The sequence below is a fragment of the Elephas maximus genome, chromosome 23, assembly GCF_024166365.1.
Source record: "Elephas maximus indicus isolate mEleMax1 chromosome 23, mEleMax1 primary haplotype, whole genome shotgun sequence".
NCBI classification, from domain to species: Eukaryota; Metazoa; Chordata; class Mammalia; order Proboscidea; family Elephantidae; genus Elephas; species Elephas maximus.
In genome coordinates, this window is record NC_064841.1 from 3,463,695 (window position 1) to 3,476,779 (window position 13,085).

Below are 13,085 nucleotides of genomic sequence, written 5' to 3' on the forward strand. Positions count from 1 at the left end.
AAAACCACGTGAAAAAAATGTATTTGCTTTTGTACACACATTGATGGTGTTAAGTCATGAAACACTTCTTTATTTTCTGGGCAAACAAGAAATTTTGAAGGAAAGAAATTCGAAGAAATGAAGGAGTGAATTATGAAAATTCTAATAAGGTGTATCAAAATTACAAACAGCTAAAGCGATAACTAAGAACAGTAAAACCTCTCAAGGGAAGGAAAAAAGTGTGCTTTGCCAGATTTTAATGAAAATAAAGGAGTTTATTAGTATCTCTTACCGTCCTCCAAATTTATGGGTGTTGTTCTTCACTGGAAAAAATTTACAGGTAAAAAAAAAAAAGAACAAAAAAGGCAAAAACGTAAAGCATAAGAAATACTCAAAGCACAGCGGCCACGGGCAGAAAGCACTCACACACAGAATCAAAGCGAGAGGAAGTAGAAGACAGCCTTCATCTCCGACTCTAATACTTGGAACCGGCTCTCACATCTGCACTTCCTGGTATTGGGGCTGCAATACCAATAATTTTCTGATTCTGTCCCTCTCACAGCGTCCAGCTTTCAGAGGGTGTGTATTAGGCTGCAGTAATCATTTTAGTGGAAAATATCTGAGGTTTTCTGCTTTGACAGAAGCCTCACACAGGCTCTGGTTTCCCAGGTTTTACTGTAAAGGTGTTCTACGGCTGTCACTCTACTTCCTCCCCGTTTATACGACGGGCACAATCAACAGCCATACGCTTCCAGATAAACCCGAAACACACATTTTGCAGTCGTTTCCTTTTAGCAGAACTCCCCGTTTGGACGGTGAGTCACTAGGCTGAGCCCTTCTCGCCTTTGCGCCCTTATTAGGAAATGGCACGGTTCAAAGAGCCAATTGCAAGCGTCGGGAAATCACAAGGGATTCCGCCCCCGTCGGTGCAGCCCCGGGGAGGAGCGGCCGCAGCCGGGAAATGTCCCCAGCCACCGCCCAGCACGTCAGCGGACTCTGCTGCTTACGTCACAAGAGGCCGACGCCGGCGGGCGCGGATCGGGAGGCTTACGTCACGGCCGAGGGTGGGTGAAAGGCCGACGGACGGATAAGGCCGGCGAGCTAGATCCGGCACCGGAGGCAGGCGGAGGGAGACGTGCGGCCGCGGCTATGCGACGGGAGGGCGCGCCGCGCGTGCGCACAGCGACCCGAGCGGGCTGTCCTTCCGGCTTGTGGGCGGCCTTTCCCGTCAGACCTCGCGGCCGGCGGGGTCAGAGGTCCCTAAGAGGGACGCGGCGCATGCGCGCTTCTCTCCCGACGGTTGTGAAGGCCTCGCGTCTCCTGGAGCCTCCGCCGTCGCCGTCGTCCCCCGAGCCGCGTCTGGAGGCTCGGCCGTGGTGCCTCAGGCGCTTGTGGCGACTGAGCCGTCATCACGGAGCCTTGCCGTAAACGTTGTAAATGCCGCCATCATCCCTCTCTGAAGGAAAGCCCTGTGTCCCCCAGCTAGCGGGCTGTCGTGAGGTGCCTTGGTGAAGGGCGAAGGGCAGGACGGGGCAGATGGCGCCCGGGCCTTCGGTCAGAATCCCCTCGGCGGTGACCGGCGCTTCCGGGAAGCGTTGGCAAGGGGCAGACGGAGTTTTGCCGGCGTCTCTCCTTCCCTCTTTTCTCTCGGGCTCCCACCGCAGCCCGGGGAGGAGAAGACGTTAGGGTTTCACTGTCCACAGGTCCAAAGCTGGGCACAGGAGAAACCCTACGAGGCGCCAGAACTGCCTGGGACCACCTGACCCCCAGGTCCCACTGGGGTTTTGAGGCTGCTGTAGTCCTGTTGGTCTTTCCTAAAAAAGCAGGCACATTAAACCAGTTGCTGTCCAGTCAGCCAGACCCCTGGCGACCCCACGAGTGTCAGTAGAACTGTGTACTTCTTATATCTAAGGGCAGAGGTGTTAGTAACCCGGACAGCACCTCCTTCTGGTCTCTGCTTCCCGCTGTAAGGGGTAACTGGGTTGCTGTTCGGAGTCTCAGGATACGAACGCGCTCTGTAAACTGTAAGGCAATTCGGTATCAACTGTGAATAGTTGAGTAGCAAATAACCTCTGGATTGTTTCCTGATTTGTGCAAAGAAAAAACTTGTTCTGTGGTAATTTTGTGGTGTGGCAGATGAGTAACATCCGGTTGTGTAGTGTAAGAAGACACTTCCCTGTGGCAAAACGAGACTACATCCTGTTTAACGTCGCCCTGTACATAAGTCAGCCCAGATACAATTTCCTCTGAAGCACCTTGTCCTTTCAGTTAGGTAGTAAAGTCTCATGCGTTGTTTTCATTGTAGTAAATGTGCTACTTGTCCTGGAGAAGCAGGATTACAGTGGAGCCTGGGAGTGCTGTCATGAGGAGAACCCTGAACTGGGCACCAGAAAAAACACCTCTGCTGCTAGATCTAACATCTTGGTCAAGTTACTTCGTATCTCTGGCCCTCCATTTCCTAACATTTAAGGTGGTCTTTGGATGACAGTTACTCTCTCGTATGCTTCTGTGGTATTTTTCCTTTCTTTTAATATTTGTTGCACTGTAACTATTTGTTTACTGGTTGGTCTTCCCCACTCTAGTCTTACCCAGAATAACATAGCTCAGTGGGTACTCCCTAAAGGTTTGTTGAAATAGTTCTTTCCAGCTCTACAAAATTTCATTATGGCCTATTTTTCTTATTTGAAACAATGTATGTAATGTCTATATTAAGAATGCTGTTTATTCTCAAGGAGTCATCCCACAAATGACATATCATGAAGGGGTAAAAATACCTTTACAATGAAGAAATCTAATGGGCACCACCATGACCAAATTATCAAAATCAACCAATAATTGGACAAAATTAGAGAACAGTAAATGTGCCCCTCGGGGTCAAGTATGGAGGCCACAACATCACCTATATTCTTTTTTTTTTGGTCCATTTTTAAATTTTTTCCCTTTTTTTATTGTACTTTAAATGAACGTTTACAGAACAAACTAGCTTCTCATTAAACAGTACACATATGTTTTACGGCATTGGTTAACAACCCCGTGACGTGTCAACACTCTTCCTTCTCAACCCTGGGTTCCCTATTACCAGCTTTCCTGTCCCCTCCTGCCTTCTAGTCCTTGTGCCTGGGCTGGTGTGCCCCTTTAGTCTCATTTTGTGTTATGGGCCTGTGTAAGCTTTGGCTGAAGGGTGAACCTCGGGAGTAACTTCATTACTGAGCTAAAATGGTATTCAGGGGCAGTAATCTCAGGGTTTTTCCAGTCAGGCCAGTAAGTTTTGTGTGTGTGTGTGTGTGTGTGTGTGAGAATTGTTCCACATTTTTCTCCGGTTCTGTCCGGGACCCTCTATTGTGATCCCTGTTAACGGCAGTCAGTGGTGGTAGCTGGGCACCATCTAGTTGTACTGGACTCAGTCTGGAGGAGGCTGTGCCATGGTTGTTGTGGTCCCTTAGTGTTTTGGACTAACCTTTCCCTTGTCTTTAGTTTTCTTCATCCTCCCTTGCTCCTGAAGGGGTGAGACCAGTGGCATATCTTAGATGGCCGCTCACAGGCTTTTAAGACCCCAGACGCTACTCACCAAAGTAGAATGTAGAACATTTTCTTTATAAACTATGTTACGCCATTTGAGCTAGATGTTTCCCGAGACCATGGTCCCCATAGCCCTCAGCCCAGGAATTCAGTCCCTTGGGGAGTTTGGCTGTGTCTATGGAGCTTCACCTATGGGATATTCTTGCCAAAAATGTTTAACTTAAATCTAATTATGAGAGACATGCTGCAAGACAATTGGCCTGGACTTTTGAAAAATATAAAAAACAAAACGAAGCAACTAGGGAATTGTTCTGGATTAAAAAGAAGTGACAACTGTATGCAATGTGCGATCCTTAGCTGGATCCTGGGGTGGGGGCGCAGTCTGTGAAGGACGTTGTTGTGAAACTGGGGGCTGAATATGGGTTATACATTAGATAATAGTGTTATTGCTGTGTGATCGTTAGAGGGAAATAAATAATAATACAAACAAAACAGCTGGAAAAGCTTGAGTAACTATATGTTCTCAATATTAGAGTTTCTGGGTTACAGTTCCTGGGGTCCTCCTGAAATGAGGGCCTGTTCTCAGTCCCTCCTATTCTAGCCGCTTCCCACCTCTGTAACCACATTAATCCCTAGTACGTACACACACACAGCATTCTAGCACAGCATAAAATTCAATGTATTAGTCTTTCAGTTAAGGTGGGTTTTAAGATTCAATAAATAAAAAGGAAGTTATGGGTTCACATAACTGAAAATCCCAGGGGTAGAATTTAGGGTATGGCTACAAGCAGGAATGTAAAAAATAAAGTCACTGGATCCAGTTTCTCTCTCTGGGCTCTGTTCTGTGCTGGCTCCATTCTCAAGCCAGTTCTCTTCCACGATAGGGTGGCAGTCAGTAGCTGTAGGCTTGCGTACTCTTGTCGGCAAGCCCAGAAGGAACGAGCCCATCTCTCCTCTCCCCTCATAGTGGTTCCAGCAAAGAGTCCTATGAGAGGTCAAGGAGAAGGGAGAGGCTGATTAGCTCACAAGCTGAGGAAGAGGTCAGCCCACCCAAACCACATACTTTGAGAATGGAGACGTTCTGGGTCCCAAAGGGAAAACTGAAGAGGAACTGCTGGGCAGTTAAAGAAGCAGGATGTCCACTAGGATTCTCAAAATACCCAGTCATCTGCTACCTCCCTGCCGGGCTCCGGCTTTCCCTCGGTCTAAAAACACTCTTCTCGCCCATCCTCCTGAGAGATGGCTACGTGGCCTTGAAAACTCAGATGACCTATCACCCCCTTCATGTCACCTTCTTTGTCCATGAAATTCACTCCTCTATCTTCTGAAGAGTTTTTGTACTTGGCACCTATTTTTATTATTATCAGGCTGAATTAGATTTTTTTTCCAAAATAATTCATTGCAATCATACAAGTAATATATGTTCAGTGTAAAAAAAAAAAAATCCAATAGTAATTCCAGTCAACATGTGGGCCATGGATTGGCACTGATCTCTGAACTGTTAACCGGTTCTCAGTTAAGTACAGAAATTGAGAATAAACGTTTAGAAAATTTTATAGCAATTTGATGGAGTAATCTTATGTCCGTTGAATCTAGTAATGAACAATTGAGGCTTGCCTTTTCAATGTATTTTAAAATTCCATTTTTAGAGTGATTCATTTTTCTTAGATGTTACCAAAGTATCATTTCATACTGGGTGGAAAGAACCATTCCTTCCCTATAGTTTGAGAAGCACTGCGACAGAAAACTATACAAAGAGTGAAAGCCCCTTCCCATATTCCCCAATCCTCCACCAGCACTATCTCATTATTGTCCCCAGAGTTGATAGCATGGTGCCTGTCCTTCCAGATATAGACGTCTGGGTATGTTGTTAGCACCATCTGTCTGTCTCTTGTACTGTGGTGGCTTGCATGTTGCTAGGATGCTGGAAGCTATGCCACTGGTATTTCAGATATCATTTCAAATGGTAGGCAGGTTTCAGTGGAGCTTCCAGACTAAGACAAACTAGGAAGAAAGGCCTGGCAATCTACTTCTGAAAATTAGCCAGTGAAACCCTATGGATCACAACAGAATGATGTCCGACATAGTGCTAGAAGATGCGCCCCTTAGATTGGAAGGCGCAAAAAAAAATATGCAGCATCTACAACAATGGACTCAAGCACAGCAATGATCATGAAAATGGTGCAGGACCAGGCAATGTTTTGTTCTGTTGCACACGGGTCGCCATGATTCAGAGCCAACTTGAAGGCAAATAACAACAATATGTCCACAAATTGTCACTGTGTTCCACAGACCCACCCCAAGTGAGAGAGGAGGAAATTACTTTGACTCAGGAGAATGGGATCTTTCACCAGGACCAGGTGTTTTACATGAGCTGTTAGGTAAACCACCCGATATTTTTACTGTTTTTTCACAGATAGCCAGAGTGGCAATAATGTAGTCAATTCAATCAGTAATGAAAAGTGAAACTCCATCTTCTAAGCCAGCAGCCTAACGTCTTGCGTTAGTGGTCGCACTGCCTTCTCCTGGGCCAAACCTCCCTCTGCCGCCTTCTTGCAAGGACATAGCCGTAGTAAGAGGTTCCAGAGAGTAGTACACCTGGATATCTTGAGGGCCACTGTTTAACCTACCAAAGTCACCCTTGATGTGATCTCTTTTGTGGACAAGCTGTCTCCTTACTCTTGAATTGCTGACTAAAACCAAGACTAGTTGGCCAAGAGTTGACATTAAATACCGTAAAGAATGAATCCATCCCAGGGTGGCTTGACTGAATTATATGCAAATCAGTGAATATTATCTACCATTTATTTGCAATCTCCTCTTTGAACCTTAATTTTTGTGTGTAAAAAGAAGAGATTGGACTAGATAATATTATCTTCAACGACTCTAAAAACAAACCAGCAGTTTCGTTGGCTTTACAGTTCAGTTTTTCAAATCGGCACTAGGCTTACCCCTCAAGTGTACATGCCCAGTTTCTGGACAGACCTCCAGAAACTATCCCAGACACTTCGCCTGTGCCAGACAACAAAACATTTCACACCATACTGTTTTCCATGGGCCCCCTTCCTCCTGCCACAACTCTCTGATTATAGAAATTCCAACAACCCTCCTGTTCTGAAGCCCATGCCTGATGGAGGAGAGGTTGTGGGCTATTGTTAGGTGCTGTCGAGTCAGTTCTGACTCACAGCGACCCCATGTACAACGTAACGAAACACTGCCTGGTTCTGCGCCATCCTCTCAATTGTTGCCACTCTTGATCAATCCATCTCATTGAGGGTCTTCCTGTCTTTTGCTGACTCTCCACTTTACTAAGCATAATGTCTTTCTCCAGGGACTGGAGAATGACACAGAAGGGAACAGAAGTGGAAACATGGATGATCTGCTACAAAGTACCATGGAGAGAACAGGGGGCCCTGTACCTCTCTACTGAGAAAAAAGGGCTGTGGTGGTAGAAGAGACACTTGAGAATGGGTGGAAAGGAAAGGGCAAGGCCAGGCTACCTATGCAAAGCACTAAGAAAAGCACGCAATCCAGTTCACAAGTTCTCGTTTAGTGTCTACTATGTACACGGCATCTACCAGGTATGATGGAAAATGCAAAGCAAATACTAAAACGGTCCCATTTTTAAGGAGTCAAGACATACGCCCAAGAAGCCATTAAGCAACAATGTATAACCACATGGAATCCTGTGTCACAGTGTATGCTAGGGGTCATAAATGCCAAAGTCAGTGCTACCAAGAGACTTCATCCAAGCACTGTATGCCTAAGCGCCAATTACAAGGAAGTCACTTTCAGGGTGAGTCAACTTCCAATGATGACAGCAGCCAGACAGGTGTGTGGAGAGTGAGCGTGGAAGTAAACCTGCCAGAGGGCTAAGTGACAAACAGCTCAGAGCTACGTCACACACTCTAGGGTTTCTGCTGCCAACAGAAACTTGATTAGCAACTTAAGGTTACAGGTTGTCCCCGGCGACATTAACCATGATGACTTATCTCTTTTCTGACAGCTTTTTCACTTATTGGTCACCGTATTAGCATTCTTCCTTATGTGTACTGTTCTCTCTATGAAGAAGGTAGCTCCTTCTATGTCTCCTTCTAGGTAGGAATTTATGCTTCATTTACTCTTCGCCTAAATTACAGTGCAGGGTTGGGAAATACTTGTGGTCTATTGGTGAGTAACTGATGGCTGAAGAAATGAATGAAATGATTTTAGGATAAAAGCACCTGAAGTTTAAGTAACAATGAAAGACATGCTCCCTGATAGGCTGCAGAGCCTAAGGGAATGAGAATGTATTTCAGCATCAGGAAGATGATTCTCAGTAGCCCCCACAAAAAAAGGCCACTGATAATTCCACTTGTCTCCCCATTGTCATCTGAAGCCTGCAGTTGTTCAAACAGTAGAAATATAACTTCAGTTATCATTGGATTTCCTTCTAGACATGGAGGAACTCACCGTCTACTATCAGGACCTCAGTCTGTTGAAAAAGAATATACGGAATTACAAACCTAAAGGAGCCCTGGTGGTATGGTTAAGCATTCAGCTGCTAACTAAACACTTGGCAGTTTGAAGACACCCCGCGGCTCTCCAGGAGAAAGACTATCTGTTTCTGTAAAGATTACAGGTGGTCCCCGACTTACGATGGGGTTCCATTCCAAATTGTAAGTTGATTCTGACGTAAGTCAAATATATATATATATTTAGTTTTCTTTATTATTGCCTTTCATTATCAGTATCTTTATAAATCTGATCTTTGTCTTTGGGGTTGTAAACATGACAAACATCTGCCAGTGAACATCTGAGAATGATAACATCAACAAATTACAGGCTGCAACGTTGTATATAATACATATTACTAACAATAAGATGTTCCAAAACAAACAGATGGTTGAAAGCGCAGTTCATCTTAACTCAAACCTGTCTTAAGTCAGGGACTACCTGTATTCCCGAGAAAACCCTATGGGGCAGTCCTAACTCTGTCACATGGGGTCGCTATGAATCAGAATCAACTGAGGGCACTAACAACAATTATAGACTTACTATCCCATTGTTTCTTAGACCGACAAAGAACTTAATCATTTCACTTCCTAATGGAACGTGCCTGGACTCACTTCCAATAATGCTTTTTTGTAACTAAAATGTGTGCTTCACTTTTCCTAACTGGGGGTCCTTTATGTCTCTTAGTTTTTAGTTTTCCCATATTTTAATGTTGATATTTTTGGAAGTAGGTAGGTGGAAAACAACTTTCCTCAGAAAATACCTTAGAAACAATAACAGTTTTTCCACTACAGGATTTACCTGGAATTTGACTCTGAAAAAGATAGGATAGAATCATATAAATACACACACACACATGCATATATATAATTTAAATCCATGTCCTTAGACAACTTTGTGGACCAGAACCACTAACCCCACTGCTCTCCAGCCTCCAGATAGTCATGGATTTTTAAAAAAGTAATCTGGCAGTTTAACTAACTGCTGATAAGGAAATGCTTCTATAAAGTGCTGGAGGCAGGCCTAGTAAAGCATCCACACCTACTGGATATTATTAGGGGGTAAGTCAGTGGGAAGTGACAGCAGTTGTGGAATTGCTCTGGTAGTTCTGTTCTTCTGTAACTGACTGCCAGATCCCGGGAGGGGCAGGGCCCTGGGAAGCAATGTTAGGAGTAGAGAGGTAACCTGCTGGAGAAAAGAGATCCCCTCTACTCCTCCCTTCCATGTTTGTTAACTTTTTTGGCTTTATCAAGAACCTGTTGTTGTTAGTTGCCCTCAAGTGGATTCTGACTCGGCGACCCCAAGTGTGCTCCCTAGGGTTTTCAAGGTTGTGACCTTTTAGAAGCAGATCCTCAGGCCTGTCTCCTGAGGTGTGTCTAGATATATTCAAACCATCAACCTTTTGAATGTTTAACTGTTTACATCACCCAGGGACTCCACAGTCAGGGACCTGGAGAGTAAAAATATAAAAGATATCAATACCTCACCAGTCAGTCTATTGGAGAAGCATGCTGGAAGACCCCTTAAAAGGAGAAAGCTTTCCATTAAGAAATATTCTTTGAAGAACACCAAAGACACAAGGTAATAATGGGCTCAAGAGACAGAAATGGCCATAGAAACCAGAGACTACATCAGCCTTAGACCAGAAGAACTAGATGGTGCCCGGCTACAACCAATGACTGCCCTGACGGGGAACACAACAGAGAACCCCTGAGGGAGCAGGAAAGCAGTGGGATGCAGACCCCAAATTCTCATAAAAAGACCAGACTTAATGATCTGACTGAGTCTACAAGGACCCAGAGATCATGGTCCCCAGACCTTATGTTAGCCCAAAACAGGAACCATTCCCAAAGCTAAGGTTTCAGACAGGGATTGGGCTGGACTATGGGATAGAAAATGTTACTGGTGAAGAGTGAGCTTCTTGGCTCAAGTAGACACGTGAGACTACGTGGGCAGCTCCTGTCTGGAGGGGAGATGAGAGGGCAGAGGGGGTCAGAAGCTGGCTGAATGGACCCGAAAATAGAGAGTGGAGAGAAGGAGTGTGCCCTCTCATTACAGGGAGAGCAACTAGGAGTATATAGTAAGGTGTATAAAAATTTTTGTATGAGAGACTGACTTGATTTGTAAACTCTCACTTAAAGAACAATAAAAAAGTTTTTTAAAAAAGCTTACAAATAAATTATATTACTCTTAAATCACTACAAATATAACTGGTGATTTCACTGATGCCAAATACTTCAGTGAAACACATTATCGATCAGTTTTTTCTTTATACTTTGAGATAATTTAAGAGTCACAGTAAGTATCAAAAATAGCAGCGTTCCCTTGTACTATTAACCCAGCTTTCCCAAGTGATATTTTACATAACCATGGTAGATCAACAAAACCAGGGAACTGGCACACTAGACATTAGTTTTTAAATAAACTGAGGATACCTGAAAAGTTTGTTACAGTATTTTAAATATTTCACCTGAGCACTGGGGAGAGAAGTTTCCGTGGAAGCGGCCAGGATGGAAAGGTGGAGGAGGTTATGTTCAAGAAGGTGAAGTGTTTAGCCAGTACCAGAATTACACTGTCTTGGGAAAGCGTTTCTCAATATATTCAGTCTTAAAACTGGCTATGTAAGAGAAAGGTAATGACACTTCTCGTCCCTCGTCTCAGGGCTTCGAGCAGGGGATAAAAACCTGGTAGGAGTGAAATGTGATGCACTCTCAAGGCCTTACCTTCCAACTCTAGATTACAGTTGTTCAGACCAGTACATTGTTTTTCCTTTGTGTTTGAGAAAAATGTGGGCATTTCTAGCTACAATCACAGAGAAAAAAAGTGAGTGAGCTTCAGGTCATCCATTCAGGCTAATCGCTGTAACCAGAATCGAATTACCACTGTAAAGTTCTCGGCCTAAGGCTATTTTTAGCGACAGGATTTCCCAGTTTACTAAAAGCTGTGCAAAAGCTGCCCGTGGCCGGGCCTGCGTTTCGCAAGCGGAGCTGGAATGGAGAGCAGACGCATTCCCGGGGTCCCCAGGCGTCACTTCCAGTCCGGGAACCACAGGCTTCTGGGGGTGATACTCCCAGTCCGGGAGCCACAGGCTTCTGGGGCCTTCACTCCCACTCCGGGAGCCACAGGCTTCTCGGGGGCGTCACTCCCACTCCGGGAGCCGCAGGCTTCTCGGGGCCTTCACTCCCAGTCCGGGAGCCACAGGCTTCTCGGGGGCGTCACTCCCACTCTGGGAGCCGGCCTTCACTCCCACTCCAGGAGCCACAGGCTCCTGGGGCCTTCACTCCCAACCTGGGAGCCACAGACTTCTGGGGCCTTCACTCCCACTCCGGGAGCCACAGGCTTCTCGGGGCCTTCACTCCCACTCCGGGAGCCACAGGCTTCTGGGGCCTTCACTCCCACTCCGGGAGCCACAGGCTTCTCGGGGGCGTCACTCCCACTCCGGGAGCCACAGGCTTCTGGGGGCGTCACTCCCAGTCCGGGAGCCACAGGCTTCTCGGGGGCGTCACTCCCACTCCGGGAGCCACAGGCTTCTGGGGGCGTCACTCCCAGTCCGGGAGCCACAGACTTCTCGGGGGCGTCACTCCCAGTCCGGGAGCCACAGGCTTCTGGGGCCTTCACCCCCACTCCGGGAGCCACAGGCTTCTCGGGCCTTCACCCCCACTCCGGGAGCCACAGGCTTCTCCGGGGCGTCACTCCCACTCCGGGAGCCACAGGCTTCTCGGGCCTTCACCCCCACTCCGGGAGCCACAGGCTTCTCGGGCCTTCACTCCCACTCCGGGAGCCACAGGCTTCTCGGGGGCGTCACTCCCACTCCGGGAGCCACAGACTTCTGGGGCCTTCACTCCCACTCCGGGAGCCACAGGCTTCTCGGGGGCGTCACTCCCACTCCGGGAGCCACAGGCTTCTCGGGGGCGTCACTCCCACTCCGGGAGCCACAGGCTCCTGGGGCCTTCACTCCCACTCCGGGAGCCGCAGGCTTCTGGGGGCGTCACTCCCACTCCGGGAGCCACAGGCTTCTCGGGGGCGTCACTCCCACTCCGGGAGCCACAGGCTTCTCGGGGGCGTCACTCCCACTCCGGGAGCCACAGGCTTCTCGGGGGCGTCACTCCCACTCCGGGAGCCACAGGCTTCTCGGGGGCGTCACTCCCACTCCGGGAGCCACAGGCTTCTCGGGGGCGTCACTCCCACTCCGGGAGCCACAGGCTTCTCGGGGGCGTCACTCCCACTCCGGGAGCCACAGGCTTCTGGGGACGTCACTCCCACTCCGGGAGCCACAGGCTTCTGGGGACGTCACTCCCACTCCGGGATCCGGGCTTCTCGGGGGCGTCACTCCCACTCCGGGATGCGGGCTTCTTGGGGGCGTCACTCCGACTGTGGGATCCAGGCTTCTCGGGGGCCTTCACTCCCACTCCGGGATCCGGGCTTCTCGGGGGCCTTCACTCCCACTCCGGGATCCGGGCTTCTCGGGGGCGTCACTCCCACTCCGGGATCCGGGCTTCTCGGGGGCGTCACTCCCACTCCGGGATCCGGGCTTCTCGGGGGCCTTCACTCCCACTCCGGGATCCGGGCTTCTCGGGGGCCTTCACTCCCACTCCGGGATCCGGGCTTCTCGGGGGGCGTCACTCCAACTGTGGGATCCGGGCTTCTCGGGGGCGTCACTCCCACTCCGGGATCCGGGCCTCTCGGGGCGCCCTTGGGAGCCCGTGGGGTTCACCTTCCCCTTTGCCGAGAACAGGGACGCAGAGCGGACCCGCGCAGACTCTGGGGTGCCGTGACCTCCCAGCTCCCACCCAGGGCGGCAGGGTTTCCAGCTCCACCCGCACAGGCTGCTGGCTGGGACGTCAGGCCGCGGCCGGCGACAGTCGCCAAGGTCCCCTGGCAGGTGCCAGGTCCCGCGCGCGGTGGGGACGGGCCGGGGAGGCGAGAGCCAGCCGGGGTGAGGGGCGCGTGTGCCACGGGGTTTCTGAAGCCGCCGCTGCAGGCCTTTGAGGAAGGTCTGCGAACCCTAACTAGGGAGCCCTGGGGGCGCAGTGCTTAAAGCTCAGCTGCGACCCAAAGGTCGGCAGTTCGAATCCGCCGGCCGCTCCTAGAAA

At 48.6% G+C, this 13,085-nt stretch overlaps 1 protein-coding gene across 1 annotated transcript; it reads left to right on the forward strand.

Annotated features, from left to right (window-relative positions):
• The first annotated feature begins 7,936 nt into the window (after positions 1-7,936).
• On the forward strand, positions 7,937-12,820 carry LOC126066219 (collagen alpha-2(I) chain-like). Its single transcript, XM_049867090.1, has 4 exons — positions 7,937-7,970; positions 10,913-11,593; positions 11,668-11,713; positions 11,750-12,820. The coding sequence occupies exons 1-4, from the start codon at positions 7,937-7,939 to the stop codon at positions 12,765-12,767; spliced, it is 1,779 nt and encodes a 592-aa protein (XP_049723047.1). The 3' UTR covers positions 12,768-12,820.
• The last annotated feature ends 265 nt before the right edge of the window (positions 12,821-13,085 follow it).